We start from the raw sequence: 25,888 nt of genomic DNA, 5'->3' as shown, positions 1-25,888 counted from the left end.
TGAAAGGTCTAGAGAACATGAGCTATGAGGGAAGGCTGAAGGAATTAGGTTTGTTTAGTTTAGAAAAGAGAAGACTGAGGGGGGACATGAGAGCCGTTTTCAGGTATCTAAAAGGGTGTCACAAGGAGGAGGGAGAAAACTTGTTCATCTTGGCCTCTGGGGATAGAACAAGAAGCATTGGGTTTAAACTGCAGCAAGGGAGGTTTAGGTTGGAGATTAGGGAAAAGTTCCTAACTGTCAGGGTGGTCAAACACTGGAATAAATTGCCCAGGGAGGTTGTGGAATCCCCATCTCTGGAGATAGACGTTTATCTAACCTGCTCTTAACTATCAGGGATGGTCTAGACAGTATTTGGTCCTGCCATGAGGGCAGGGGACTGGACTCGATGACATCTCGAGGTCCCTTCCAGTCCTAGTATTCTATGATTCTATGTCATTGGCTACTGCCAGATCTGACTTCCATGCAGCACAAATCATGAGATCTAGGTGCCACCCTACAAACGAACCCAAAGGCCCACATCCAGTGATCACTGGAGCTGGTTGCTAAACAAAACTAAGATCATGTGATGCTTGTCAATTTCCCTTTGTTAGCAAGTTCCCTGGTAGGTGCTTGACACAAAAGGAAACTGATGATTTTTTTTCACTCTTCATGAAGTGTTGAAGGACCAAAGCGGGAAAACCAAAGAGGGAAACTGGACAGGAATGCATGTCCTAATTGAGACATCGTGATTCAAAGCAGACCACTGAACTAGCTGACAGTTATTTGTCCTTGTCTGATAGATGCAGGATTTCAAGGTGTAATGATAGAGTTTGTCTTAACATAAAATCACATGAGTATTGCTCCTCTCCCTAAGGGTAAATACTGTTTGTTACCTTCATGGGTCTGTGTCACAGTACAATTTGCTGCTGCACCAAAGTCTGCTAAAAAACTGTTCAAAAGTTTGAGTACTCCAGGCCAAATGCTGCTATCATTTGCAGTGACTCCACTATAGTGACTCTAGAATGTACATGCTAGGGTGAGAGCATCATTTGGGCCTGTGGATCTTAAAAATGTTACTGTTACAACACACAGCCCCAAAACACTCCCCAGCGCCAAGCCACATGATTGCATTTTAGCTGTAGCAATGTCTCCTGTACCACCAAATGCAGAATCTTCCCAGTGTATTTGGACTTAGTTCTTTAAGTGATGCATTTTATTGGAGCCACTTGAACCCTGCTAAATCAAACTGTAGCTCATACCAGCTGGAATCTGTAATTGTGTGTTACCCGAGAAGCTTTGCTGACTCTGGATGGTAACAAGCAGCCTTAGCTTGGCACTGCAGGCTGCAATGTTGGTTTGAATGATTAATTCTCAGTTCATAAAAGTGCCCATCAAAAAGGCCCTGGTTGCATTAGTTTGAACATGATGCTGAGTTGCCATGCAGAGAAAAAATAGGCTGAATTCTGTACCGCAAGAGTTGGCTTGAAGCCAATTCCCAAAGTGCAAATTACTGTATCCCCTGCTGCTGGTTTTGTCTTTTTGGCAGCTAAATAGCATCCCACCTGTATTTACTGACACAATCAGACACCTAGATGCAAGTCGATTTTTCTAAACATACACAGACTGCATTGTGAACTCTGACAGTCTTTCTATATTCTCTGGATTTTCTCGTTTACCTTTTGTGCCATGTAAAGGATCAAAATTAACTCATCTGCTCTTCATTATTAACCCTTTGATCTGAGTGCCATAAATGAGGGAAATGAATGAACTTTGATGTTCAGCCAGCAAGTAGAATATACTAACACTAATTCACTTTAAGAAAGCCCTCAACAATAAAACTTAAAAGCCTATAACTGCCTCACTTCTATGTGAAAAGGTTATTTAAACCCAGTGTTCGTTTTATTACAGTCCCGCTACCAAATTTAAAATCCTACCTCCTTGCAAATGCTGACACGTTCTTTGAGTTCAAAATGTGTTTGGTTTGGGGGCGAAAAGTTGTATTTCCTTTGATTCCTAAAAAGGGAGCACTTGCCTTGGGGCAAGAGCCCTGCATTTAGGAGGCAGGAAAATGGAGGTGCTATTTGTAGTTGGCCATTTGCCTGCTGGACGACCTTGGGTAAGGCATACCCCTCCCTGTGCTTCAGTTTCTCCATCTAAAATGTGGACAGTAGTAATAATCCTTGTGCATTGAGGTTCACGGAACAGTGCTAAGTATTATTCATTAGGCTCTTCCAAATATCCAGAATGTTCACTTTGAAACATGCCTGTAAGAAGAAGTTGCTTTGCTAGAGACAAGAATAAGTGTTCAGGTTTGGGTTTCGCCCTTGTTCAAAATAGCCAGGCATACCTGTGGAATGTATCTCTCAATCTTTTTTTTCTTCTCAAATCGACTCCCTCAGTAGTGTTGTTTTAAAACTTGTTACCTACCATTTTAACCTGCTCTCACCAAAATGGTCTGTCCATTGTCCTGTGCAAGCTTCCAGCTTCTCGTCCTCAGCAGCAATTAAGGAACCATGGCTGTGCAGTGACGCTTTCCAGGACCACGCTTTCTGATTGTCCCTCCGTTCTTGGCTCATCCAGCTCTAAATATACCTCGAGGTAGCAGTTCAGGAATGTTCTGCCACTCCTGGATATGTGATGACAAGCTGACTTCTTACTTACCGTGCTTACCAATCTGTTAAAAACCAGGGTTGTCCCAGATGCTGGTGAACGAGGTACGAAAGGGTGTGCTGAGCAAGAGGACATGTTAGCCTTTTACTAGCGGGAGACATTAGGGTTGATGGCTCTGTCTGTCCGTTACTACCTGAGCTCACCTCCCTTGTTAGTGTAACTCCGACTGTAAGCTGTGTTGTCACATGACATTTGCATAACATGGAGGTAGGATTGTGTGGTCAGACCTGCTGATTCTCCAGTACTTATATGGCCCTTGCCAAAGTGTGGCGAGTCTCTCATTTGTGGTGATCTGCTTATGCTCAGAAAAATGATCCTAGGCAAGTGAGCAGCTGGTGAGCCAATTGACACAGGCTCCCACGTTGAGCAAGACTGGCAGGAACAGTGGTTATTGTTGCCTTCTGTGTGGAGCAGTTATTACTATTGCATTGCATTACATTCACAGCTGGGTGTGTCAGCAAGGGACTAGGGGAGAACAATGGCTTTTGTGGAACTCTTTGCCAGAGGATAGCTTGAAGGCCAAGTATAACACGGTTAAAAAAACAGCTGGATACGTTCATGGAGGTTTGGTCCATCAATGTCTATTAGCCAGGATGGGTAGGAGTGGTGTCCCTAGTCTGTTTTCCTGGGTTAACTGTGGGGTATCTTGATGTTCTGTTCATTCCCTCTGGGGCACCTGGCATTGGCTACTGTCGGCAGACAGGACCCTGGGCTAGATGGACCTTCAGTCTGACCCAGTCTGGCCGTTCGTATGTTCTTCTGTCACTGACATGCTCAGGAACGGCTTTGCTGCATTGTAACACAAAGAACAGTATATGGGGTGGTGACTGCCTTTGTGGCTGGTTGGCTGCTCTTTCCCAACAGAAAGCTCTTAGAAATTTCAAATCTATATATTCAGGGCTGTGGCAATTCTCATGGTTTTATCTTTCTGCTTCCATCACGCAAGCAGTGTGTATGCACGATGAAATGTCGTCAGTTCATATAGGTAACGAACTCGTGTCCATTGGAACTTGCCTGGTGCAACTGCAGGTACGTATCTGAATTTCAACAGATCTGAATCTGTTATTTGAACAGGTGGAACCTCTCAAGTGCAGCACTCTCGGGACCTGATGGGTGCCGCACCAGAGAATTTGCTAAACCACGGGAGGTCAATATTGTAGCAAGTGGGTCTAGGTGAATACTTCTTCACACAGCACATAGTCAACCTGTGGAACTCCTTACCAGAGGAGGCTGTGAAGGCTGCAACTATAACGGAGTTTAAAGAGAAGCTAAATAAAATAATTGAGGTTAGGTCCATAAAAGGCTATTAGCTAGAGGGTAGGAATGGTGTCCCTGGCCTCTCTTTGTCAGAGACTGGAGATGGATGGCAGGAGACAAATCGCTTGATCATTGTCTTTGGTCCACCCCCTCCGGCGCACTTGGTGCTGGCCACTGTCGGCAGACAGGCTACTGGGCTAGATGGACCTTTGGTCTGACCCAGTACGGCCGTTCTTATGTACCGTACTTGCAATGCTGCTTCACACGTTAGAGACAAACTAAAATATATAGAATTATGCGCTTTCATGGGCAAAACCTACTTCATCAGATGAATTGGAGTGGAAGTAACAACAACAAAAAAGAGCAGCAGAAGTACCTGTCAGTTGTAGGACCTATGTTAATGAGGCTAATTAAGAGGGCTGGATGTGTCCCATACATCGCTTTGTGTGGAAATGCAGATGTTAATAGTAGGAGAAATTGACTCTGTAATGCACCAGCCAGTTAAGGTCTTTGTTTAGGCCCAGGGTAATAGTGTCAAATCTGTAGATCAATGCCAGTTCTGAGATTTCATAACACGGTATTAGTTCTGTTACACAATTTTATTGCATTGGCACATGGACGCATAAAAACCATGCTTATGCTTAGTGGCACTTACCAGCACTTCTGCTGCTTGCTGGGCTCTTACCTCAAATGTCTTCTAAATTAGAGCTAAAGAACAGCACAGAACACTGGGAGCCAGGACTGGCGGCTATAAACAAACTTTACAGGACCGCAGGACACTTGGCCACACCCATGCTGACTGGACATCCAGCAAACTAAAATCCTGCAGGATCATAGATGATACCAGACTAGAGAGGTTCAACCTCTATCTAATAGACAGAACCTGTTTGCATTAAGTACTACTTAAACTGATTAAAGTAGTGCATGGGTTATTAAAAATGGTTAACTGTTTCTGTCTTCTAAATTTTAATTGGTGAGAGATCCTAGTCTGAAACCAGGGTTACCTTGTAAGGAAATAAGGAAGGAACAGATGCATCTGAAGATAAAGATATGCACTAAAGCCCCGATTTTCATCATTGGGGCACACTAACTTTACAGGACCATTAATTAACTTTTTCCCAAGACTCCTGTTTGCTTTTGATGTTAACTGGTCCAAATGATGTCCATGTCAAATGTAAAATCGGGAAGATTTAGTGAAGTCCTTTCCGAAGATATTTTTGGCACTGCTTCTCTAATAAATGATTGGCAACCACTGCCGAATGCTCAGGCTTGATTAGAGGAGTGGATAAAGCTGGATTTTGGCAAGTAAACTAGAATTCAGCACCCCATGTATTTAAAAAAGCTGTGGAAGTAAAACGTGCTTGTTGAATACTGCATCTCCTTTGCTTCTCTATCCAAGTGATTCACGGCTCCCTCAAGGCCAGCTCTGTCTCAGCACGTCAGATTTACAGGGATGTAAAATGAAATGAAAATGGCCCTGCCAAATGTCTGAGAGCGCGCCAGTCTGACTTCCCATGTCTCTGTGTGCTAACGCTGATATAAAACGCAGTGTAAGCTGGCCGTGTGCCATACCCGCTAATATTGGATCCTGGTGCTGCAACAAAATGTGATTTTTCCATATGGCAGCTTGATATTCCAGACCATGGGCTCTCATTTTTACGTTTTTAAGAGCTTATGTCAACAGATGGATTGTCCTTCACGGACGAGAAGGGAGAAAACAGGTGGAGTCAAAGAACTCCTTGTGCAGAATTTCAGGGCATGTTGCTCCAATTTGGTCCAGTTTGTGCTTGCCTATGAGCCACCAGCTCTTCCCATCCCTCAAAATGACTCGGTGCAACTAAAATGTCTCCTTTCATCCTTGTTACCAGTTCATTGCAGGGGAGAAACCAGGTATCTCTGAGATCCTCCCAGCTCTCTCTGCTTTATAATCCTCCAATTCAAACTCTATCCCGTGCTCACACTGAGTGTCACCATTGGCTTGGCTTAAAGGCGTTCCCCACTCTCCAGTCAGATATCATGTACTTTCAGATGTATTTTATACAACGAAGCAAGCAAAACACATACTGTCTTCCTGGATCTACTCCTGTTCTTCCTAGCATAGGTGAGCCGAAGTGGTAAGGGATTCGGACACGCCTTAGTGAAGCTGGGAAATCCTATCCTGAATGTAAGAAAATGCATATTAATCTGGGTGCCCTGGTCAAATTCCAGCGGGAGCAATCGGTCTCGCTAAAAATTACCCTTGCAGTTTGAACTGATTACTGCATTGTTCTTTGCCCACCATACTAGGCCGTTGGGTAACTTTGCTTTGTGCAGTTACAGTTCCTGCGTGCTACTTCTGGGGTAGCCGTTCTTCAGTTATGGGTGAAATATTTCTTGTGTCTAGCTTGCCTGTTAGGTGGTTTTTTATTTCAGTGGAGTGAGAGGCCCTGGGTTCACTGCAGGGTATCCACAGTGTCACATTGGACTCCATAATTTTCAATAAACACTAACTTAAACAAAAAGCCTCCCAAAAAAACACCATCCTGGTAACGGACTGGTCATGCTCACCTCATGGAGGGTCAAAGTCAGCACGTTGCTGTGTGGTCCTCACCCTTCCCCGCTCATCCCTCCCAACTCCTTGGTGTCCCTACTTGGCTGTGTCAAGCACCTGCATTGGAAGAGCCTGACGTATCTTTGGGTCCTGTAAAATCAGTAGCGTCGCTTTTCCTGGTAACGTTGCGTGCAAACTGATGCTGTTTGTCGGAAAACACAATGACTGTTACCTTAACAGTTGTAAGGTGGTTGACAAGCATATTCAGCCTGGGGGGATTAGGTGGAGTTGACATGCCATCGAATCCATTTCTTTGGTCCTTTCCTAAGATAGCTTTTGTGTAGTGTCCTGGTGAATAGTCCTGTTGATTTCAAAGGGAGGCCGTGGCAAGCCTTTGTATGAACATAACATCCCTTTAAAGGAAATCACAAAATAAGGCACCTCCACAGACCTGTGTAGTCCGCAGATTGTAAGCTCATAGTTCTGTCTCATAGGTCAAGAATTAACGCCTCTCCCTTTTACAACAATATGGGGAGGTATTTAGAAAGCAGCATAGTTCCATCTTGGAAACAGTGAGAAGAGCTTTAAGCAGTAGAAACAAAAGCAGCCATGGTGCTGAAGGTTAAGGGGGAAAATGTAGAATCATAATTGCATTTGTAATAGTATGTTAACATGTATGAAATAAAATGAAGGGGAAAACTCTGATTTCCTCCTCCTGGCCTCCAGCAAAACATAGTTGAGCACTAATAATGCTAACCACAGTAATCCATAGGGGACCTGAATTAGAGCTTTCTGAATTACCCAGTCGTGTTCCAATAGCCTGGCTTGCAAATTTAAGCTTTTTTCCATGGAAAATGTGAGTTTGTCTACATGAGATGCAGGCGTGCAGGAAACCTAGTGCTGTAGCCTGCTGCACCGTCGCATCCCCTGTGGACGCTGCTACAGTGCACAGGAAGTTTGGTAGCATCCTTTGGCATACTGCTGTTTTGAAATGGGAAGGCCTTCAAGCGCCTTAGAGAACGTGAGGGCACATCAGCAGTGTCCACCTGGGACCTTACAGTGCACTGTAGGGCCACGCGGTGGCTTGCTGCTCTCTTGTGCCACGCGTAGACAAACTGTGTTTTGTGGGGCTTTCTCCCAGCCCTTCTCTTCTCTTTTGTACTGTTGCTGCCTTTTCCCTCCAATAGAGCAGAGCGCTGCCGGAGAGCCAGTGTCTCTGCCATAGAAGTTTGCACAGAATCAGTGCGCCATGCACACGTTTTCTTAAGGGCAGACTAGAAGCTGGCATGCCGCACCAATGCGGCAGAGCAGCCCTAGGCTCCTCCTGCTCCTTGAAAGCCATCCATCAGCAGGGAATCAAGTTCACGTTCCATTGAAAAATGGACACGTGCAGGTCCTTGGAGCTTGCGATCCAGTGGCTATTCCCACCACTGTTCCTCCCTTGTGTCCCGTAGCAACCCTGAAAGCTGTTGCCTCTGACTGCATAGAAGGGGACTTGCGTGGTGTTAACAGGATGACTCTGTATGTGCGTGTGCTCCTCCACTTGAGACCGTTTGAAATGGGGCGCTGTTTCCACTTGGAATCAAAATAGCGTTCACGATTGGTGTAGTGGATCTGCCCTTTATTCCGGGAGAAGTGTCCAGTAGGCTCTCTGGGAAGACCCTGTTCTCAGTTGCTTATGTCTTTGCCAGCTTTTAAGTTTCCTATGGTGGGTGACTGTCTTAGCCGAATTGGTTTTAGAGTTTCAGCTAAGATGGCTCAGCCATTTCTGAAAACAAGGGAAAACGGTTGTCTGAGTGCTTGCTTGTGCCCATTCCACGGTAAGTGTATATGCTAGGGTGTTACATATCGGTTCATTGAATAGTCGATTAACCTCATGAATTCTTATTGGGTAGTCGACTATTCTATAGTCCCCAGGCAGCCCCTGTCCAAGAGGGAGGGGTCTGAGCTCCTGGAGCCAGAACTAAGCCGGGCTGCCTGCCCACCTGGCTCCTAGCACACTTGAAATGCAGAGCCACAGCGGGGGTAGGTCCAGGACCCAGTGCAAGCTGGGACTGAGCTGGGTCGCTGGCCAGCCTGCTAAAAAATTTACTGGCAAGGGGTGGGGGTGGGGGGGGGATGCATGTACTCTGTAGCATTAACCTATGAGCTTTTGCTTATCGGTTAATCAACTACACTAGTACACCCCTAGTACGTGCTCACCCCATGCACCGGTGCAAGAAGTTATTTTCCTCAGTGGTATGCATCGATATTAAGGCTTGAATGTTGGAACCTCTATATATGATGTTCTGCAAAGACGAGGTGAGGCTGTGTTCCCGTCCAGCCTCCCTGCCAAAGTTGGTGTGGAAAGGACCATGTCAATCAGATACCTTCCTTCTGGTGTTGTTTCTGAAGCCATGCGCTTCCAGGGAGGGGAAGCGTCTGCACACTCAAGACGTCGGGCACACCCTGGCATTCGGCCTTGAGCAAAACGCCCTTCTGCCGATGTATTCAGTTGTCCGTTACCGTGGTTGGCAGAGTGAAGGGTCTCCCCAGAGGATTTCGTTCTGGATCTGCTACGAACCGGCACAGGCCGTGCCTCCATTGATAGTGATGGCTCATTTCACGCGGGCTCAAGTGTTGTCAGCTGCTGTCTTGGCACACGTCCCTGTCAAGGATATCTGCAAAGTCGAGATGTGGTGGTCAGTGGCCACTTCACAATCCTCTCTGCCATCCCCCAGCAATCACTCTGGCTCCGGCAGAGCGTGTCCATGAACTCCTGCCTGCTTCCTACACCTTGGGAGCTATCTGACATGGAACGGACGTGGGCACTGGGGGTGTCAGCGTGGAGTCCACGACATGACTAACCAATGAGCCTGGACTTATCGGTTAATCCTAATGACTACATGCACTCCCCTCTCCTCTCCTTGCTGTCTCTCTATCAGAGGCAGCAAAGGGCAGGGCAGCTGCAGCCTCTATCCACCGAGAGCTCGGACCCCCGCGGGTAGGGAGCTAGTTTTTAAACTGGCCCCTCTCGCGGACCGGCTCCCACCTGCCACCCGGCGCTGCTGCCTCTGAGAGAGGCACAGTGCAGGCTGGCAAGGGGGCTCCCTGGTAGTGGGACCAGATCGCACTGGCTGCCGGCCCTGCCCCCGGGGACTATCGAATAGTCGTGTAACCGATAAGGTTTCATGCTGTTACGTGACTCTGCAACTACACCACTATAGCGAACATCCCTAGCAGGCACAAAGAAGCAGAAACAGTTGCCTGCCTCTCATAACTGTGTGCTCTTCAAGATGTGTTGCTCTTGTTCTTTCCACAAGCGGTCTCGCTGCCCCTGTCTGAGTTCTGGCAGGAAGGAACTGAAGGGGGTGATGGCAGTGCCCCTTAGACGGGCACCCCTGCGGATATCACGGAGGGGGAGACCACCTCACCATCTGGTGTGGGATAGGATGTGAGCCACACGTCTCAAAGAATAACAATTACACCAGGCTAGTAACCCCCCCCCCCCCCCCGATTTAAAAACATGCTGACACGTATTTGTGACGGCGAGTTGGGATTCCCCCTGATCATGCAGCCCCGTAGCAGCAAGGACAGACTCTGCCAGCCAGTAGAACAGAGAGGGTTTATTGCTCCTCCAGGATACAGCACAGACATGACATGGCTACAGGAGTCTGGACCAGGATGCCTCAGACCCCTTGAGATGGGGTGCCTCAGCCCTTAAGACTCCCAGCCCCCCTTCCTTAGTCCATCTCCTTCATGATTCCAGCCAGAAACTCTCACTTCCCCCAACACTCACTTCCTTTGTTCCATCCCTTCCCTTAACCGGTAGAACCGGTTCGGTCACTGTCATGGGGGCCTTCAAGGTGCCCCTTGCTGGGCAGTGCTTACAGACAGCCCAAGCACAGGTACTGACACTCCACCACAGCATTTTGTTGTTGAGAAGGTCCATTTTTGCAGCAAGAACTTGAAATGGGCCTTTGTCATCCGCCTGAAATCGTTTCCAAATTAGGCCTCTGAAGTTAGGGGCCTCTGAAAAAAATCTTGGTTTGTGGAGATTTCCGTTTGGCAGCTAATGGTGTCTGCACTGAGCATGTGTAACCCCCGAGCACTGAGCCTGCTCTAGTCCAGGCCTGCAAGACTAGCTGCCTCCGGTTGCTGGGCTGAAAGCGAGCGCCTGGGTTCCTGCTGTTGGCACTCAGGCATCGTGGGAAGGGCGGGGGAAGCACTCTGAGTGAAATGCAGAGGACGAATAGGAGCAGGGGGCTGCAGAAGCCCGAGAGCGAGAGGAAGGGGCTGGAGGGTGGCAGAGGAGCCTGTGGAGGTGAGGGGCAAGCTGAGGACAATTGGCTGTAAAACCAGCTGGCAAAGCGTGTCTCTCACCCCCCTGCCTGAACCACGTAGAAGCTAACTGCCGGCTGCTGCTTCGAGTTTCTCGGTCAGCTCAAAGGGTAGAGGGCTATGCTGCGGATCTAACTATCCGATGACTCGAGTGAGGGGTCGGGATGGTTCCACAGGAGACACTGAGAAAACAGAAATTAGGAAATTGCATTCTGAAAGACTGTGAAAGCCACCGGAGCTGCAAAGTGAAGCGCTCAAAAGTTAGGAAATGCCAGAATTAAGGAAAAATAGTATGTGATGATGTAATTAGACTGTACCATCATGGGTACGTACATGGGCCCAAAGTAAGGTGGCCTGAACCATGTTGGTTTGGCCTCCTTGTGTGCACATGTTATACCACCATCTTTAATTACATGATCACATATTGCTACTTTTGCCATTTACGAACTTTCAAGTGCTTGACTCTGCAGCCTTCCCGTTCGGATGGTAACGATTTACATAGCACCGTCGAACGGAGAGAGAACCAGCTTCCTGGCCTGCAGAGCTCATGTTCTGAGCTAGAGAGCGTAAGAGCAGGACGCGGAGGAGGGGAAACCAGAAGACCAGTGGGTCGGAGGAAACGAGCTGTTTGCAACGATCATCCATGTTACTGTTTTGTGCTTTGTTTCCAGCGCGGTCAGGCCCGAGTGAGAGAACAGCTAGCTCCGGAGCCACCAATAGCGACGGAGAGTGAGCCAGCAGCAGTGAGTCTTGAGATGGTTGGAGGAGACTAGGATGTGTGTCGGCAGGGAGTTGCAAGTGGGTGGAAGGAAAGATACCAGCATAGCCATACAAGGGTCCATGTCCTATGCCTGGCACAGAGAATGTCCCTTTGCAGACAGGCTCTCAGAGCGGTGTGGTATGGCATAGGGTGCGTGTTGGAGGAGTAGGAGGCTGATAGAGTTGTGCAAATGAGCACGAGGCATCAGTGCAGAAACAGATCAGGACTCTACCTCCCAAAAGGCATTCGGGCCCAGCTGTGTGCCCCAGTACTGAGTGTCTTCCTCAGGATGTGGTAACCCTCCCTTGCCACCAGAATTCTTACTCTCCAGAGCTGTTGGGGGGAGAGGCTGCTGGTCCAGCCCTGCATACGTGGAGTCCGTGGTGGGCCTGGGGAAAAGCTTCTGGTGTTGCAAAGGTATGTCTGTAAATCAGAAAGTGACTGTTCGACCTTTTTCCTCTCCCGCAGTCTTCCAAGAAACCCAAAACAGCGGAAGCCGACACTTCGAGTGAGCTGGCTAAGAAGAGCAAAGAAGTGTTCAGGAAAGAGGTAAGGAGGCAAGATGGGATACGTAAAACGTGGGGCTAGAGGGCAGCAGGATGCCTTGTCCTTCACAGAAGGGGTTATTCTCAATCTTTACTTGGGCTCCTAAATCAGTAATCCCTTAGATGAGCTACTACACATGCAGCTGCAGAGCCTTAAAAACCCTCTAAGGCAGTGTTTCCCAATTTGATTTGGCCATAGAACCCTTTAAAACTGGAAAGAATTTTGCAGAGCCCCTAATAACAGTCTAATATACGGAGTTGAAAAAGTAGACCACAAATAAGTAAGGAGGATAATAAACAAATGCTAAACAAGGTCATGAGATCAACGTTAGTTTAATTGCACATATTTAAAAACAAGAATCACTTTTAATGTGTACAAAAAATGAAGCTCATACAAGCAACTGGTTTGACAGCTGAAGCTTCGACTTTGTCCGATGCGGCGCTAGTCTATTTGTATTCAGTCACTCACATGATCCACGCTCCGTAAGAGTGAGTACAGGGATTTACGGTGGCATACAACAGACGATTGCATCATTGATTGATGACGAGCGCAGTGCTGAGTAACATCAAAATCCCCGCTCACTGGCTAAACAGGCATTACACAGAGACACTGATTGTGGCCAACAACAAATGAAAATCGTTTTCAATAAAATTAATAAATGCTTAAATATTTATTTAAAAAAATCATAAAATGTTGTCATGGAATTTTCCTGCAAAACTCGTATTTTCACTTCCCCATGGAACCCCGTTCGGGAAACACTGCTCTAAGGCTACGTCCAGACTGCAGGTTTTTTGCGCGAGAAGCTTTTGTCGGAAGAGAGCTCCCGCAAAAACGTCTTGCTCAAGAGCGCGTCCACACTGCAAAAGCACATCGGAAAAGCGACACGCTTTTGCGCAAGAGAGCGTCCGGACTGCATGGACGCTCTCTCGGAAGTAGGCACTGGTTGGTATGCACAGAATGGCCACCAGGGCACCTGTGCGTTCTCCTCTTTCCTCTTGTGACACAAAAAGCTCTGTAGTGTGGACACAGCTTCCGGGAAATGCTGACCCTACTGAAGCCAAGGGCAAACTCACATTGACTGAAATGGGGCAGGATTTCCCTCCCCGTGTGTCTGGGAGGCAGGGTTGTGGTGTTGCAGCTCAGAGGAGTTCAGGACCGAAGGGCCCAGGGCCATTGGCCATACCCTGCTTAGGATTCTTCGTAGGGCAACGGTGGCTCGGGACTGTTTGCTGTGCGAAGGAGGGTCTCCTGAGAGGTGAGCAGGACAAGAGGAGCCTGTTCCCGTGCAGTGTGGTCACTAGGGAGGTGAAGGGTTAACCCATTAACCAGAGTGGAGAATGCTGACTGGTTAAGGTTCGCGGGCGGGGGCTGGAGCAACTCCCCGCCTGCTGCGGGCAGCGTCTGCTCCAGCCCCCCGAGGGCCCACTGCAGACAGGAGCTGCCCCAACCTGGGACACCAGAGCAGCCCCTGCCAGTGGCAGATGCACCAGTCAAGAAGCTGGAGCAGCCCCTGCCAGCGGGGGAGGGGTGGCAGTGGCTTCCCCCCCCATGGGGACGCCCTGGCAGTGTCCTGGACCTGGCTGCATGGTAGCAGCCCGGAGGGACTCCAGCTCCAAAGGTGGCCGGTGGGTGTCCTAGCCCCTGCTGTGCAGGAATGGGCAGGGAGACTCAGGCCGAGTGGGGCAGGCAGTTGCTTCTCCCCCACCCCCAAGTCCTGCCAGTTCAACTCAACTGGGCAGGAACGTGCACACCCCCAGCTGTCGGAGCAGCCAAGATCGTCAAATGCTAAAATGTTACCCATTTAACGGTTACCTGTTTCAGCGCATTTCAACATCCCTAGTGGTTACACAGGCAGCACTCTGCAAGTGACTCTTGTGATCGGATGACTCATAGACTTTAAGGTCAGAAGGGACCATTATGATCATCTAGTCTGACCCCCTGCACAGTGCAGGCCACAGAATCTCACCCACCCCCTCCTAGAATAATCCTCTCACCTATATCTCAGATATTGAAGCCTTCAAATACTTTGAAGACACCAAGATGCAGAGAATCCTCCAGCTGTGATCTGCGCCCCATGCTACAGAGGAAGGCGAAAAACCTCCAGGGTCTCTGCCAATCTACCCTGGAGGAAAATTCCTTCCCTACCCCAAATATGGTGATCAGCTAAACCCTGAGCATGTGGGCAAGACTCACCAGCCAGACACCCAGAAAGATCTCTATAGTAACTCCTATCATCCCTCCATTGACCTATTTCCCACTGATAATGAATGGTCAATTAGTGGATGAGAATCGTGTGTCTTCAGGCTGAACAGCCCTGAGTTACGGCATGAAAGGGAAAGTCCCGTTCCCATCCTGCTGGGCAGGCGGGATGCAAAGGCTCCAGGACTGTAGATACTCATAATCCTGCAAGTTGCCTACAGAGGGCCCAATCTTGGCCGTCTTACACAGGCTGATTTCCTAGGGAATTAAAGGGAGCTTTGCCTGGGGAAGGTGTTCAGGAGGGGTCCAGGGTTACATTTCTCCCACCATTTTTGTTTTCCTGTGTAATAAAATGAGTTGGTTACTTTGCAGACTAGCTCACTGTGGTAGCTGGCCTTTGGTCCATGCATATAGCGCGTGGGGCATGTGGGTTGAGAAAGGAATAGCTATTAGAGGTGGCCCTAAAGAAATCCTGTAACAATTACTCCGCATGAGAGTATGTAACCCGCTGGGGGTGGGGTGTTAGGTCCCCCTCTATGCTGAGGTTGTGAGTGGCTACGGAGTTTGGCACCTTACCTCAAGCTATAGGCGTTTAGCTGTGAAAGGTCCCTGGTTCGAGCCATCCAAAGTTGGCAACTGCCACAAATCTGTGCTGCGATTGACCGCCTCTTACCACACAGAAATGTGGTCCTTCCTTAGTCACAGCTGTGTAAGTGGGAGCTGTTCCCTTGGACACCAGCAAAAAGGCTTCACTTGGTTCAGTAGCTCTACTGACGGTTGTCTTTACCTGCACTCCTGCAAAAGCACAAATGTCGTGCTTGGAGGGATGAGTTTTACCCCTTCCGGTAAATGTTCCTGGGCCAGAAACGGTCAGTAGCTAATCAGCAGTGGCTTGAGGCGTTCTTATTTACTATCAGAGGGGTAGCCGTGTTAGTCTGAATCTGCAAAAGCGACGAGGAGTCCTGTGGCACCTTATAGACTAACTTATTTACTAGTTTCTCTCCTTCCTAACTCCAGATGTCTCAGTTCATCGTGCAGTGCTTGAACCCCTACCGCAAACCTGACTGCAAAGTGGGAAGAATTACCACAACAGAAGACTTCAAACACTTAGCACGCAAGGTATCCAGGCTTTATGACAGTATCTGTGCATGCGCAGGAATGGTTTTCCACTCAGTAATCCCGAAGAAGTTCTAGGACCTGATGCTGTGTCTGACAAACCCGCCCTGATTTAGAGTGGGGTAGGGGAGTTAATGCAGAGGAAATGGACATGGTTTTTAAACAGCTCTTGAGGCTTAGCTGCCTTACACCCCCTGAGCCTTCTCTGACCATCCAGGGATGGATCACAAATTCTTAGCTCCCCCCACCCACCCACACCCAGTCCACAGGCATGGGGCAGTCACACGTGCTGGAGGAAGGCTGTGTTCACGGTACACTGGAAGATGGGCATAGAACTGGTGCATCTGGTCTGCTCTCCTGTCTGACCATGGCCAGCAGTGCCAGCTGCTTCACAGGAAGGAGAAAAAGCTGTTTGGGTCAGTTATCGGGGAACTTTACTGAGAGAAATGTCTGTCTTTCTCTCCTCAGTGGCTCTAGAGCCACAAGGGGGTTTTGCTCTGTCTAATGTAATGTGATAGCAGATGTTCTCCCTACTCAGATGCATATACTGTCCTTTTGGAATCCGCCTTGCCGTTGGGCTTACTTCTGTCTAGTGGCGAGGAGTTCCATGGGTGAATTATTCATTGTGGAAGAGGGGATTTTTTTCTGCCTTACACTGAAAGGCTGCAAAAATGTAACTGGGTTTTCCTTTGTTCTCTTATGATGAGGAAGGGTAAATTGGATCAATGTTTCTGTAGTGCCATCTCAATTCAGTACCCCATAAGCTAGTGGAATAGTTTGTCCAACAATCCCAGCTTCCACTGGTAGGAAAGTCCCCCATAGGGATGTGAAGGACTAGTCAACTAGCAAATGCTTATTGGATAGTCGACATGCTAATTGACTAGCGGCTTCTCTCTCCCAGCAAGTGGGAGGGGAGGAAGGGGTTCTTCAGAGCAGCTGCGCCGCCTGGGGCCAGACCCTGGGCTCCACGTGGTGGTGTCGCTTTGAAACTCTGCGTGCAGCCTGGGGCCAGCTGGCGTGTCCCTAGGCTGCATGTGGTGTTTCAAAGCGACAGGGCCATGTGGAGCCCAGAATCAGCTGGAGTCTCCAGCTGCTCCGGGGCTACACACGGAGTTTTCGCCCTATCAACTAATCAAATAGTCCAATGCAAAATGCATCGACTATTCGATTAGTCAAATAGTCGATATTTAACATCCTTAGTCCTCCGTTCCACTTCAGACATCCCCACGTGTATGAAACCCTCCCAGTTCATAGGCATGTGCTTGCCAGCTTCCTGGATCAATGAGTAACCTTTGCATTTCTTGCTTGCTTTCCAGCTGACTCATGGCGTGATGAACAAAGAGCTGAAATACTGCAAGAACCCAGAGGATCTGGAGTGCAATGAGAATGTGAAGCACAAAACGAAGGAGTACATTAAGAAATACATGCAGAAGTTTGGGGCAGTTTACAAGCCCAAAGAGGACACGGACTTAGAATAACCACCTCTAATTCTTTTGGGAGGAAAGCGATCCATCCTCTTCAGACTCCGAACCTCGGAGACTGTCAGCGTGGGCAGGACTTACAGATCTGACTCGACCCTGTGTATTCTTTGACAGAAACAACCCCTTTTCTGTATGAAATGAAGTAGTTGCCTCCTGTTGGAGGGCAGCACAGTGCGGCCATCCTCGTCCTCTCCACAGGCAAACCCGGGTCTCAAATCTGGCGGTGCTGTTAGGCGCACTGACCCATGCGCACACCTTGTGTCCCCGAGATCTGTATTATATTTTAACGTATATGTGAATATATTGATAAATTTTTTTTTTTTTTTTTTTTGCTTTTAGCCCGACACGTGCTAATCTCACGGGAACATTTTGTAAGGATAGTTTTGTTTTGTTTTTTGGTTCTCCTGCAAGGTTCATCTGTTATCATGTAAATATTCAGGAACAGGCTGCCTCTGGGTTTCTGGCAGGCCTTGTGCTATGTTGATAAGATTGATTTTACTGCTTAAATCATTTTACTTTATCCAATTTTTACTGAACTTTTTATGTAAAAAAAAATTTAAAAAATAAAATAAAATGAAATGAAAGAATGGACGCAGCTTGCAAATGGCTTGTGAGCCAGCCCAGGGGAATGGCCAAAGCTCTCTGTCCTTGATGTAAGCAAGCAACGGTGTGACTCGTTTGAGAGCAGGCCATCGTGTATGGGAACGTCTGCTTCTCTTGGTAATTTAATGTCATCCTGCATGTGCGAGAGGGCAAAATTATGACCGAGATCCTGGCCCTGCTGTGTTAGGATTTGCTTCATCCCCGCCCCAGAGAGCTCCCAGTGGAACTAGGCATACAGAATGGGAGGGCCAAACAGGCTCAGGGCACTGAGGTACCTTGCAGCAGGTCAGCAAGGACCCCAGCTCTCCTGGCTCTGTCACATGGCCTGCCCCAGTGGGTTAGAACCAGGGACTGGACCCCCGGGAGTTGGCCAAAATAAACCAGAGAGTAGGGCCAGCCTTAGACTCACTGGGCCCAGGGCTGAAACTGAGGGCCAAGCAACGTTGCTCTGTGGGGCACTGGGCAACTGGTCTGCTTCCTGCCCCCGACATTGGGCCTGGCTCTTAATCTGTTGGGTAGGCAGAAAAAGAGTTCTTGTGGCACAGGGGAGCTGTGGAGTTTTACTAGCCTGCTGGGGGGAGGCAGGGTTGTCAGGGAAAAAAGATGGAGAAGCCCCCATCTTAGTCCACGTGGGCACAGCAGCAGAGTTGGAAGGAGGCGGCTAGTTTTTTCATGATCACCGTCATGAAGGGGAGCGGCTTGGTCCTTTCTCGTGACTATTGGGTGGCAATGCCGAAAGGGGGTACAGGCACCTAGCACGTCTCTCCGAGCATCCCAAAGTGTTTGCAACAAAAGGAAAGGCTCGTGGTCCCTGTTTGGTTTGTGGGACAATGGCCCAGAGTGACCGACATCTGGAAGATAAGGTGATGAGTAACAGCATGGATTTGTCAAGAACCTGATGGCTTTTCTTGACAGGGTAACAAGCCTTGTGGATAAAGGGGAAGTGGTAGATGTGGTATGGCTAGACTTTTCAGTGAAGCACTTGAAAGAGTTTTGCATTAACACACGAAGGAAATACAGCCTGGATGGGGTTGTTATAGGGTAGGTTCATAGCTGGTTGGATAACCGTTTCCATAGAATAGTTGTTAATGGTTCACAGTGATGCTGGAAGGCCCATAAGTGGAGTTCCACAGGGACCAGTTCTGTTTAAATCACTGATGAAGATATTGGATGACGGCACAGAGAATACGCTAAGAAAGTTTGCAGAAAACACCAACCTGGGAGGAGTTGCCAGTGCTTTGGAGGAGAAGGATGAAAATTTTATATGATCTGGACAACCAAGAGAAATGGTCTGAGGTAAATAGGATGAAGTTCAATCGGGACAAATGTAAAATACTCCACTTAAGAAGAAACAATCTATCACACCCATACAAAATGGGAAACGACTGCCTAGGCCGTCTACAATGAAAAGGATTCCAGCGGGCATAGTAGACCGCAAGCTAAATGAGTCAAGAGGGTAACACCTTATTCTAGGATGCAGTAGCTGGAGTGCTGTAAGCAAGACATGAGAAATAATTCTTCTGCTTGACTCTGCACTGCCTAGGCCTCATTTGGAGTATTGTCGCCAGTCCTGAGCACCACATTTCAGGAATGATGTGGAGAAATTGGAGACGGTCCAGAGAAGAGCAACAAATGTGATTAAAGGTCAAGAAAAGATGACACATAAGGAAAGGTTTCTTTAGTCTGGAGTAGAGAAGACTGAGAGGACGTAAGTTTTCAAGTATCTAAAAGGTTGTTGCAAGGAGGGAAGAAAAATTGTTCTCCTTGATGTCTGATAGGACAAGAAGTATGGGCTTAAACTGCAGCAAGGGAGGTTTACGTTGGACATTAGAGGAAACTTCCTACCTGTCGGTGGTCAAACACTGGAATAAATTGCTTAGGGAGGTTGTGGAATCTCCATCCCTGGAGATATTTAAGAGCAGGATGTAAGCAAGTAGTCAACTACCCAATAAGCCTCACTACTCAACTAGTCTCTTCCCTGCCTTGCTGCCACTGTGTTCGGGGAAGCAGGAGCCGGTGTTGGGAGGAGCCTGGCTTAAAAGCCAATATTTCCCCCCCAGCATTGTCTCTATCCGGGGGGCAGGAAAGGGAGAGTCCCAGACGGCTGCAGCTCTGCTTTTTAAGTATACTAAGAGCCACCAGGCTGCTTTCCTCCAGGAATAACGCTAATTTCAAAAATTATTTTGAAGCAGCGGTCGTGTGGACGCTCTAAGTTGAATTAGCGCATCCATGTTAACGAAGCCGGCCTGGGACTCATTTTGAAAGCGTTGCCTAGTGTAAACATGCCCTAGGGACCTGGGTGCAATCCACTCTCGGCTCTTCCCCCTCTAACCCCTGATTCTTACTGCCCTCCTTCCAGATTGTCATTTGCTGTGGTCGTGGCAATGCCCTCAACTGATTTGTATTCAGAGGAGTGTCCAAAGGGTCCGTTGTGCAGGGGGCTGCTTGCACACGCTCGGTGAGACAGTCCCTGTTCCAAAACAGTCGGAGGGGAAGGGACTGGAGGGGCCGTCTCCCCTGTGAATAGGCGTCTGGAACTTGCTGTTGTAGACCAGGCTGTTGTAGAGGTTAGCAGGTCTTGCTGGAAGGGGCTCGGTCCCATTGCTTCATTTCATTGGAAAAGGGCAGCCAACGCGCCGTTGGCTCAAGGGTGAGAGGCATCGCCAGACGACAAACTGCACGTGTCCAGCAAAAGGACGTCCTACCTTCACTCCTGATGCACCTGCAGGTGGGATCCCCTTAACTACTGCCAATGTTACTAGCTCACTCCTGGGCTCAGCTCTCCAGGGAAACAGCCTTTTAACGAGCATTCAGAGCCAGCGCCGTGCCGGTGAGTCAGTGTTTTGGCTTACGGCAAAGCTGAGATCATTCAACGTTTCTCTTGGCTGTGACTCTGCACTGCCAGCCGCAGCAGGATTTCATCTTGGTGGGTTAGACCAGACTCCGGCTCTTCGTACAAAACGCTCAGAGCTCGAGGCCTGGACTCAGGGAGCACGTGCTTACCTTTAAGGACACGCTGAGTCCTCAAGTGCTTTTCACTGGACCTAGTCCAGCCCTGGCACTGCAATGGCTCAGGAAGCAAACTGAGCAGAGGAAGTATTCAGTGTTAGACCTTCCCACCGCACCAGACATTAGAACTTGAGCGTAGAAGCATCCAGCGGTCCAGCTGGGAAATGAAGCTACACACAGGAAAGAGCAGCCATGTTACATGGACCGCCTTTGCCCCTTCTTGGTGTGTCTCAGATTCCGCATGAAACTTTGAATCCTGTTAAACCTTTGAAATCCACATCCTGGGGCGGAGTGTTCCCCAGGTGTTTCCTTGGCTCAGTTTTAAACTTGCTACCTTGCTTTCATTTCCACTGAGCTTGGTCTGTCTTGTGTTGACAGAGGGTCTTTGGAAGTTCCCGATCTCCCTCCTCTGTCAGTTTGTTGCTTTGAAAACTTCTGCCTGCCCTCTGGCTCTCATAAACAGCCTTTTCCTGTGGAATCCCTTAAGGTACAACTAGATTGTGGGGGGTTTTCGGGAGACCAGAAAAGTGGTATCTGAAAAAACTCCGCTGTGTCCAGGGAACATTTGCTCTTCTGTTTTTTATTTGTTTGTTTTTGTTTTTAGTGGAAGCCCCTGTCTTCCTCGTTCTACAAGAAAGAAGTGGGCTTCTGAAAAAGGGGGTTTTTCCGACATTTTGCCCAGTCTAGACGGGCCAAATGTCGGAAAAGCTGCTTCTGACAAAAGAATCGGGGGGGAAACCACACGGCGGAGTGCATTTTGCTTGCCTTTTTCTGACCACTTGTAGTCTAGCCCTACCCTTAGGATACATCTACACAGTAACATTTCATAGTAACTTAGTCCACGTCAATACAGCAGGCAGTTATGTCAAAATAATGTCAAAGTTCTGTCAAGCCGGAGGCCGTCTGACTGCGCCTCCTGTAGCCCTTGTTGTACGAGGAGTGGGGGAAGTCGGAGGAAGATTTCGAAATCAGCTGCACAATGGAGGTAGCTCAATCTGTAGTTTATTTTGAGTTAAGCCCTGCTGGGTAGACGCTCCCTAAATCTAACCGCCCCCGAGGCAGGGCTGCCTGACCCAGGGCTGTGGCTGGATTCTTTACCTGGGGGGAAGCTCAGGATGGTTGAGAACAAGGCAGGCGCGCCGCCCAGGAGGTGAAATGTTGTTCCTTGACCTCCACTGTGGCAGCACGGCCTGATCCATGACTTAGCTCCCAAGGAGCAGGACAGCACGGCCTGGGCTTTTAAGAGGCCTTTACAACACCAGAAGAGGAGTGACTGCCAGAGCCGTGTCCACACGGTGGCAGTGGGGAGCCGTCTCCTAAGGGGCTGGGGAGGGAATAAATCCAGTTATCTTGGGCAGTCCACAGTGCCGGGGCCGGCCTCGGCCCAAGGGCCTGCTTGCTGGGAACGGTGCCTGGGCTGAGCCGGGCATGCGGCGGCTGGCTAGTGAGCAAGAGGGGAGCAGACGGAGCCCTACCCACCAACCCTCCTTGTGCAGAGCCTCGCCTGGGAGCACCGGAGCAGAGGCCGGGGGGTGGGGGGTGGGGGGTGGCCCAGTCTGCCTTAGCGGAAGCTGGATTAGGGGGTGCACTGCCGCTTGAAGGCTGTGGAGGGGGCAGTGGTCCCTGTCATTCAAACATATTGTCCCTTCCCCCCACTGCCCACTCCTTCAGCCCTGGATGGGCCTTACAGGGACATTCCCCCTATGCTGTGCCCTCCCCTCTCCTCACCACCCCACACACACACAGTCCATCTCTTGCTTGGGGCAGGCGGGCCAGTCTTCCCCCCCCCCCCCCCCCCGCCCAACTCCAGGAATCCGGACCCTCCCCCCTGTCATTCAGGAACAAGCCCCAGCCTACAATGCTCCGGCGTTCCTGGGCTTTTAAAGGGGATTCCTCCCCGGCCCCTGGGCGCCTTAATCCTCACTGATGGAGCCGGCCCCTCTGCTTTGCTCGGAAACGGGAGCCCTCGTGGGCCTGTCGGCGCTCACGCTAGTGCAATGTCTGGGGCTTGCTCGTGGCCGCTCCGTCGCCTGCAGCGGCCTCCCGTGTGCCGTGCTCAGGGCCCGAGCGCTGCTGGCTCACGCCCTCTCAGGGCCGCCTCGCTGCCCACCGGGGTCAGTCGGAGCAGCCCTCCCGCTGGGCGTCCTGGGGGAGACACCCATCCCCCTTGCCGGCGCCGTGGGGCTGCTCCCTTTCGTGTCACGGGAGCCGCTGTCCCGGCATTGCCACCGCTCGCTCATGCCCGGCCGGCGTTCCCCGCAGGGAGACAGACCCCCTGGTCGGCGGGGGCGGTTCCTCTGGCACACAGGCCCCGTTTGGCCCCCGGGACTGGGCCTGGAGGCTGCTCTACCTCCTGTGCCCGCAGGGAGCACGGGGCTCTCCGGCTGTGCCTGCATCCCCCTGCGCTGTGCGCCTCAGCGGCCCCCTCGGCACAGAGGTTGGCAGACCCAGGCCTGGTACCGGGAACTGGCTTCAGGGTTGAGGTGGAAGCTCTGGAGCCAGCCCCAAACCACCCTCGCCAGCAGCAGGCCCCCAGCACCTCCCCTGGGAGCCAGGGCTGCCTCTTCCTCCCCGGGCGAGGTGACCACGGGGCCTGCCGGGGCCAGCCCCACCTGGCTTTGAACAGCACTGAGCCCCCGGGGCTGGACCTGCAGGAGATGCCCCTCTTCAGTGTCCCCTTGGCCTCGGCTCCGCCCGGGGCGCCCTGTGCACGACGGTGCCTTCAGGATCGCTAAGGCGTCTGTGGCAGAGCTTGTCCTTGGGGCCCGTGCCCAGCCCCATAGCCGGAGGGGAGGGGCAACGGGGCGGGGGTGGAGGGTACCGGGCGGGGGGCAGAACCTGCTGGAAGTGCAGGCCTGGGGGCACAGGAGGGAGGAAAGTGCAGGGGTGAAGTGGGCATTGTGCAGAGGGGGCTCAGGACGGGGGGGCTCAGGATGGGGGTGCCAGGGGAGATGGGTGGGGCTAGGGCCACAGGGGTCGGGGCACCACCCCCCAAGCTCGCCCGGAGCTCCGTGTTCCCCAAGGCCGGCCCTGCTCCTCCGCCCTCCCGCCCACCTCAAAACCCGGCTTTGCACCAGCCAGGAGTTCTGAGTATTTGGATAAAACCCCGTCCCCTGGCGGTGAGTGTGGGGCCGGGCCCCCCCGCCCCAGCTTTCCGCTCCCCACTGGCCGTGAGCGCGGCGGGCGCCTGCACGGAGGGAGCTCGCAGAGCTGGTGGGGTGCGGGGGGGGGGCTCCCTGTGCCACCGCTCATGGCAGCTGGGTAACTCTGGGGCGCGGGCCGCCCTGGCTCTGGGAGCAGGCGGAGCGTCCGCCCAGCCACGCTGAGGGGGCAGCAGCGGTGCCAATCCCCCCCCCCCCCCGCATCCATGGACACGAGAGGCTGCTGCCGGGCTCCCCTTGGCACTGGAGCACCCCCCCCCCCCCGGCCTCTCCGCATGGCGCCGCCCCCAGCCTTGAACCGCAGAGCTCTCGGCTCCTTCCCGAGGGGCCCCGCTGCCTTCGCATCGCCACCCTGCCTAGTGGGGGAGTCACCCCCTGGAGCCATCGCCGGCGGCTGCGCCCCCGCCCCAGAGGTGGCCGCATGGCAGTACCCGGGGGGGTGTTGCCTGCGCTGCATTGGGGGGGCGGCCGGGTCCCACCCCAGAGGTGGCTGCATGGTAGTGCCCGGGGGTGCTGCCGGCGCTGCGCTGGGGGGGGGAGGCAGGTCCCAGTCCCACCATCCCAGGGGTGGCTGCATGGCATTGCCTGTTTGTTTCGTTCAGTGCGTGACGCCGGGCTGGGAGCCGGTGGCTCCGGAACCCACCGGGCCCAACGGCGCGAGCAGCAGGCCCGGCCGAAGCTGCATGGACCCGGCTCTCCTGGCGCTGCCCCTCCCGCTCCTCTCGCCAGCCCGGCCTCTTCCCTTTGCCCGTCCAGCCCCGGGCTGCAGGCGCGTCCAAGGGGAGCCCCCAGGCCTGTGCCCCTGGTAGGGGGGACACGGCAAGGGCCCGGGGTAGGGCCGGTGGCCGCAGGCCCTGGGCAAGGCCCCCAGCTCCCCTCCCCTTTGCCTAGCGAGGCTGGGGGGGGGCTTCTGTGCAGGGCTGGCTCGCCCTAGGGGCAGGCGTGTGCCCAGTGCAGCAGGGCCCTGTGCCCGTGGGGCATGCACCTAAGGCCGAGTGTGCCCCAGCCGTGGGCTACGCGCCCTCCGTGGTCCCTGGGCACCCGCCTGCACGGAGCCTCCTGCGCCGGGCTCTGCAAGCCCCCCGTGCCCGGTCTTGCCTGGCCCCTGGAAAGCTGGCGCTGGGGGCATCCCACGTTGGGGCGGTCACGGGGAAGCCGCATGGGACAGTGGCGCTGCTGCTAGCCAGAGGCACAAATCCCCCCCCCCCCCCCCCCCCAGCCATCTTCAGCTGCTAGAGTGGGGCAGCTTCCCTGGGGGGTGCCTAGAGAGGGCCCCCCCCTTACAGAATGGCCTCAGGTTTGGCCCAGGACCGGCACCTCCGTGGCACCATGGCAGCTGAAGCAGTGACGCCATCAGCCTGCAGGAGTAGGAGGCTGTTATCCTCCGGGGGGGGAGGGGGGGGGCAAAGGGCCACCTGGGGCTGGAGCCGGCCTGCCAAGCGGGTTGATCTGGCTCGCAGAGGCCCTGCGGCTCCTCCTGCCCCCAGGCCAATCAGGGAATGAGGAGACGTGCACAAAGTCTCCTCTTCCCCCCCTTGCCTGGCGTGCAAGCGCCCTGCACCCCTGGCAGGGTGGGAGGAGACCGTGCACCCCTCCCCTTTCCTTCCCTCCCTCCCCCGCCGGTGCCCTGATTGACCGGTGGGGGAAAAGTGACTAAGGAAAAGTTACTTATTCCTCTAACACAAGAACGAGGGGGGGGGGGGGTCACCAAATGAAATGAACAGGCAGCAGATTTAAAACAAGCAAAAGGAAGTTTTTCTTCATTCATTGCACAGGAAACCTGTGGAACTCCTTGCCAGAGGATGTGGCAGAGGCTAGAACTTAACAGGGTTAAAAAAAGAGCTAGATAGAGTCAAGGCAGTTGGGTCCATCAATGGCTAATAGCCAGGCTGGGTCGGAGTGGTGTCCCCAGCCTGTTTGTCTGGAAATGGATGACAGGGGAGAGATCACATGAGGATTCCCTGTTCTGTTCCCTCCCTCTGGGGCACCTGGCGTTGGCCACTGTTGGCAGACAGGACACTGGGCGAGATGGACTTTGGTCTGGCCCTTTTTATGAGCCAGACGCTGCTTGGTCCTTCTGGGGGGGGGGAGGGGGGGGCTGAACTTGATGGCCTCTTGAGGTCCCTTCCAGTTCGTGTTGTGATTCTATAGGTGGCCCCATAGGGCAACCGTGTTCCCACAGGCAGCACGGGGGCCTGGTTAGACTAAGCTGGGACGTGGGGTAGTTTTCACGCTCACACTTCATGGCTTAAACAAA

General features: G+C 51.7%; 1 protein-coding gene across 4 annotated transcripts in view; it reads left to right on the top strand.

Annotated features, from left to right (window-relative positions):
- SETD2 (SET domain containing 2, histone lysine methyltransferase) overlaps positions 1-17,449 on the top strand; it is a 134,576-nt gene extending 117,127 nt beyond the window's left edge. For 2 of the 4 annotated variants that reach the window (XM_075922983.2, XM_075922982.2), the window contains exons 20-23: positions 11,428-11,499; positions 11,985-12,065; positions 15,279-15,380; positions 16,694-17,449. In XM_075922983.2, coding sequence (XP_075779098.2) covers positions 11,428-11,499; positions 11,985-12,065; positions 15,279-15,380; positions 16,694-16,855 — 417 coding nt within the window. In that variant the 3' untranslated portion in view covers positions 16,856-17,449. The remainder of the gene's footprint in view (positions 1-11,427; positions 11,500-11,984; positions 12,066-15,278; positions 15,381-16,693) is intronic. The other 2 variants (XM_075922985.2, XM_075922984.2) reach the window with 1 other exon arrangement.
- The last annotated feature ends 8,439 nt before the right edge of the window (positions 17,450-25,888 follow it).

The sequence above is a fragment of the Pelodiscus sinensis genome, chromosome 2, assembly GCF_052426305.1.
Source record: "Pelodiscus sinensis isolate ZL-2025 chromosome 2, ASM5242630v1, whole genome shotgun sequence".
NCBI lineage: Eukaryota > Metazoa > Chordata > Testudines > Trionychidae > Pelodiscus > Pelodiscus sinensis.
Note: the sequence above shows the minus strand (reverse complement) of the source record. Positions and strands in the feature narration are given on the sequence as shown.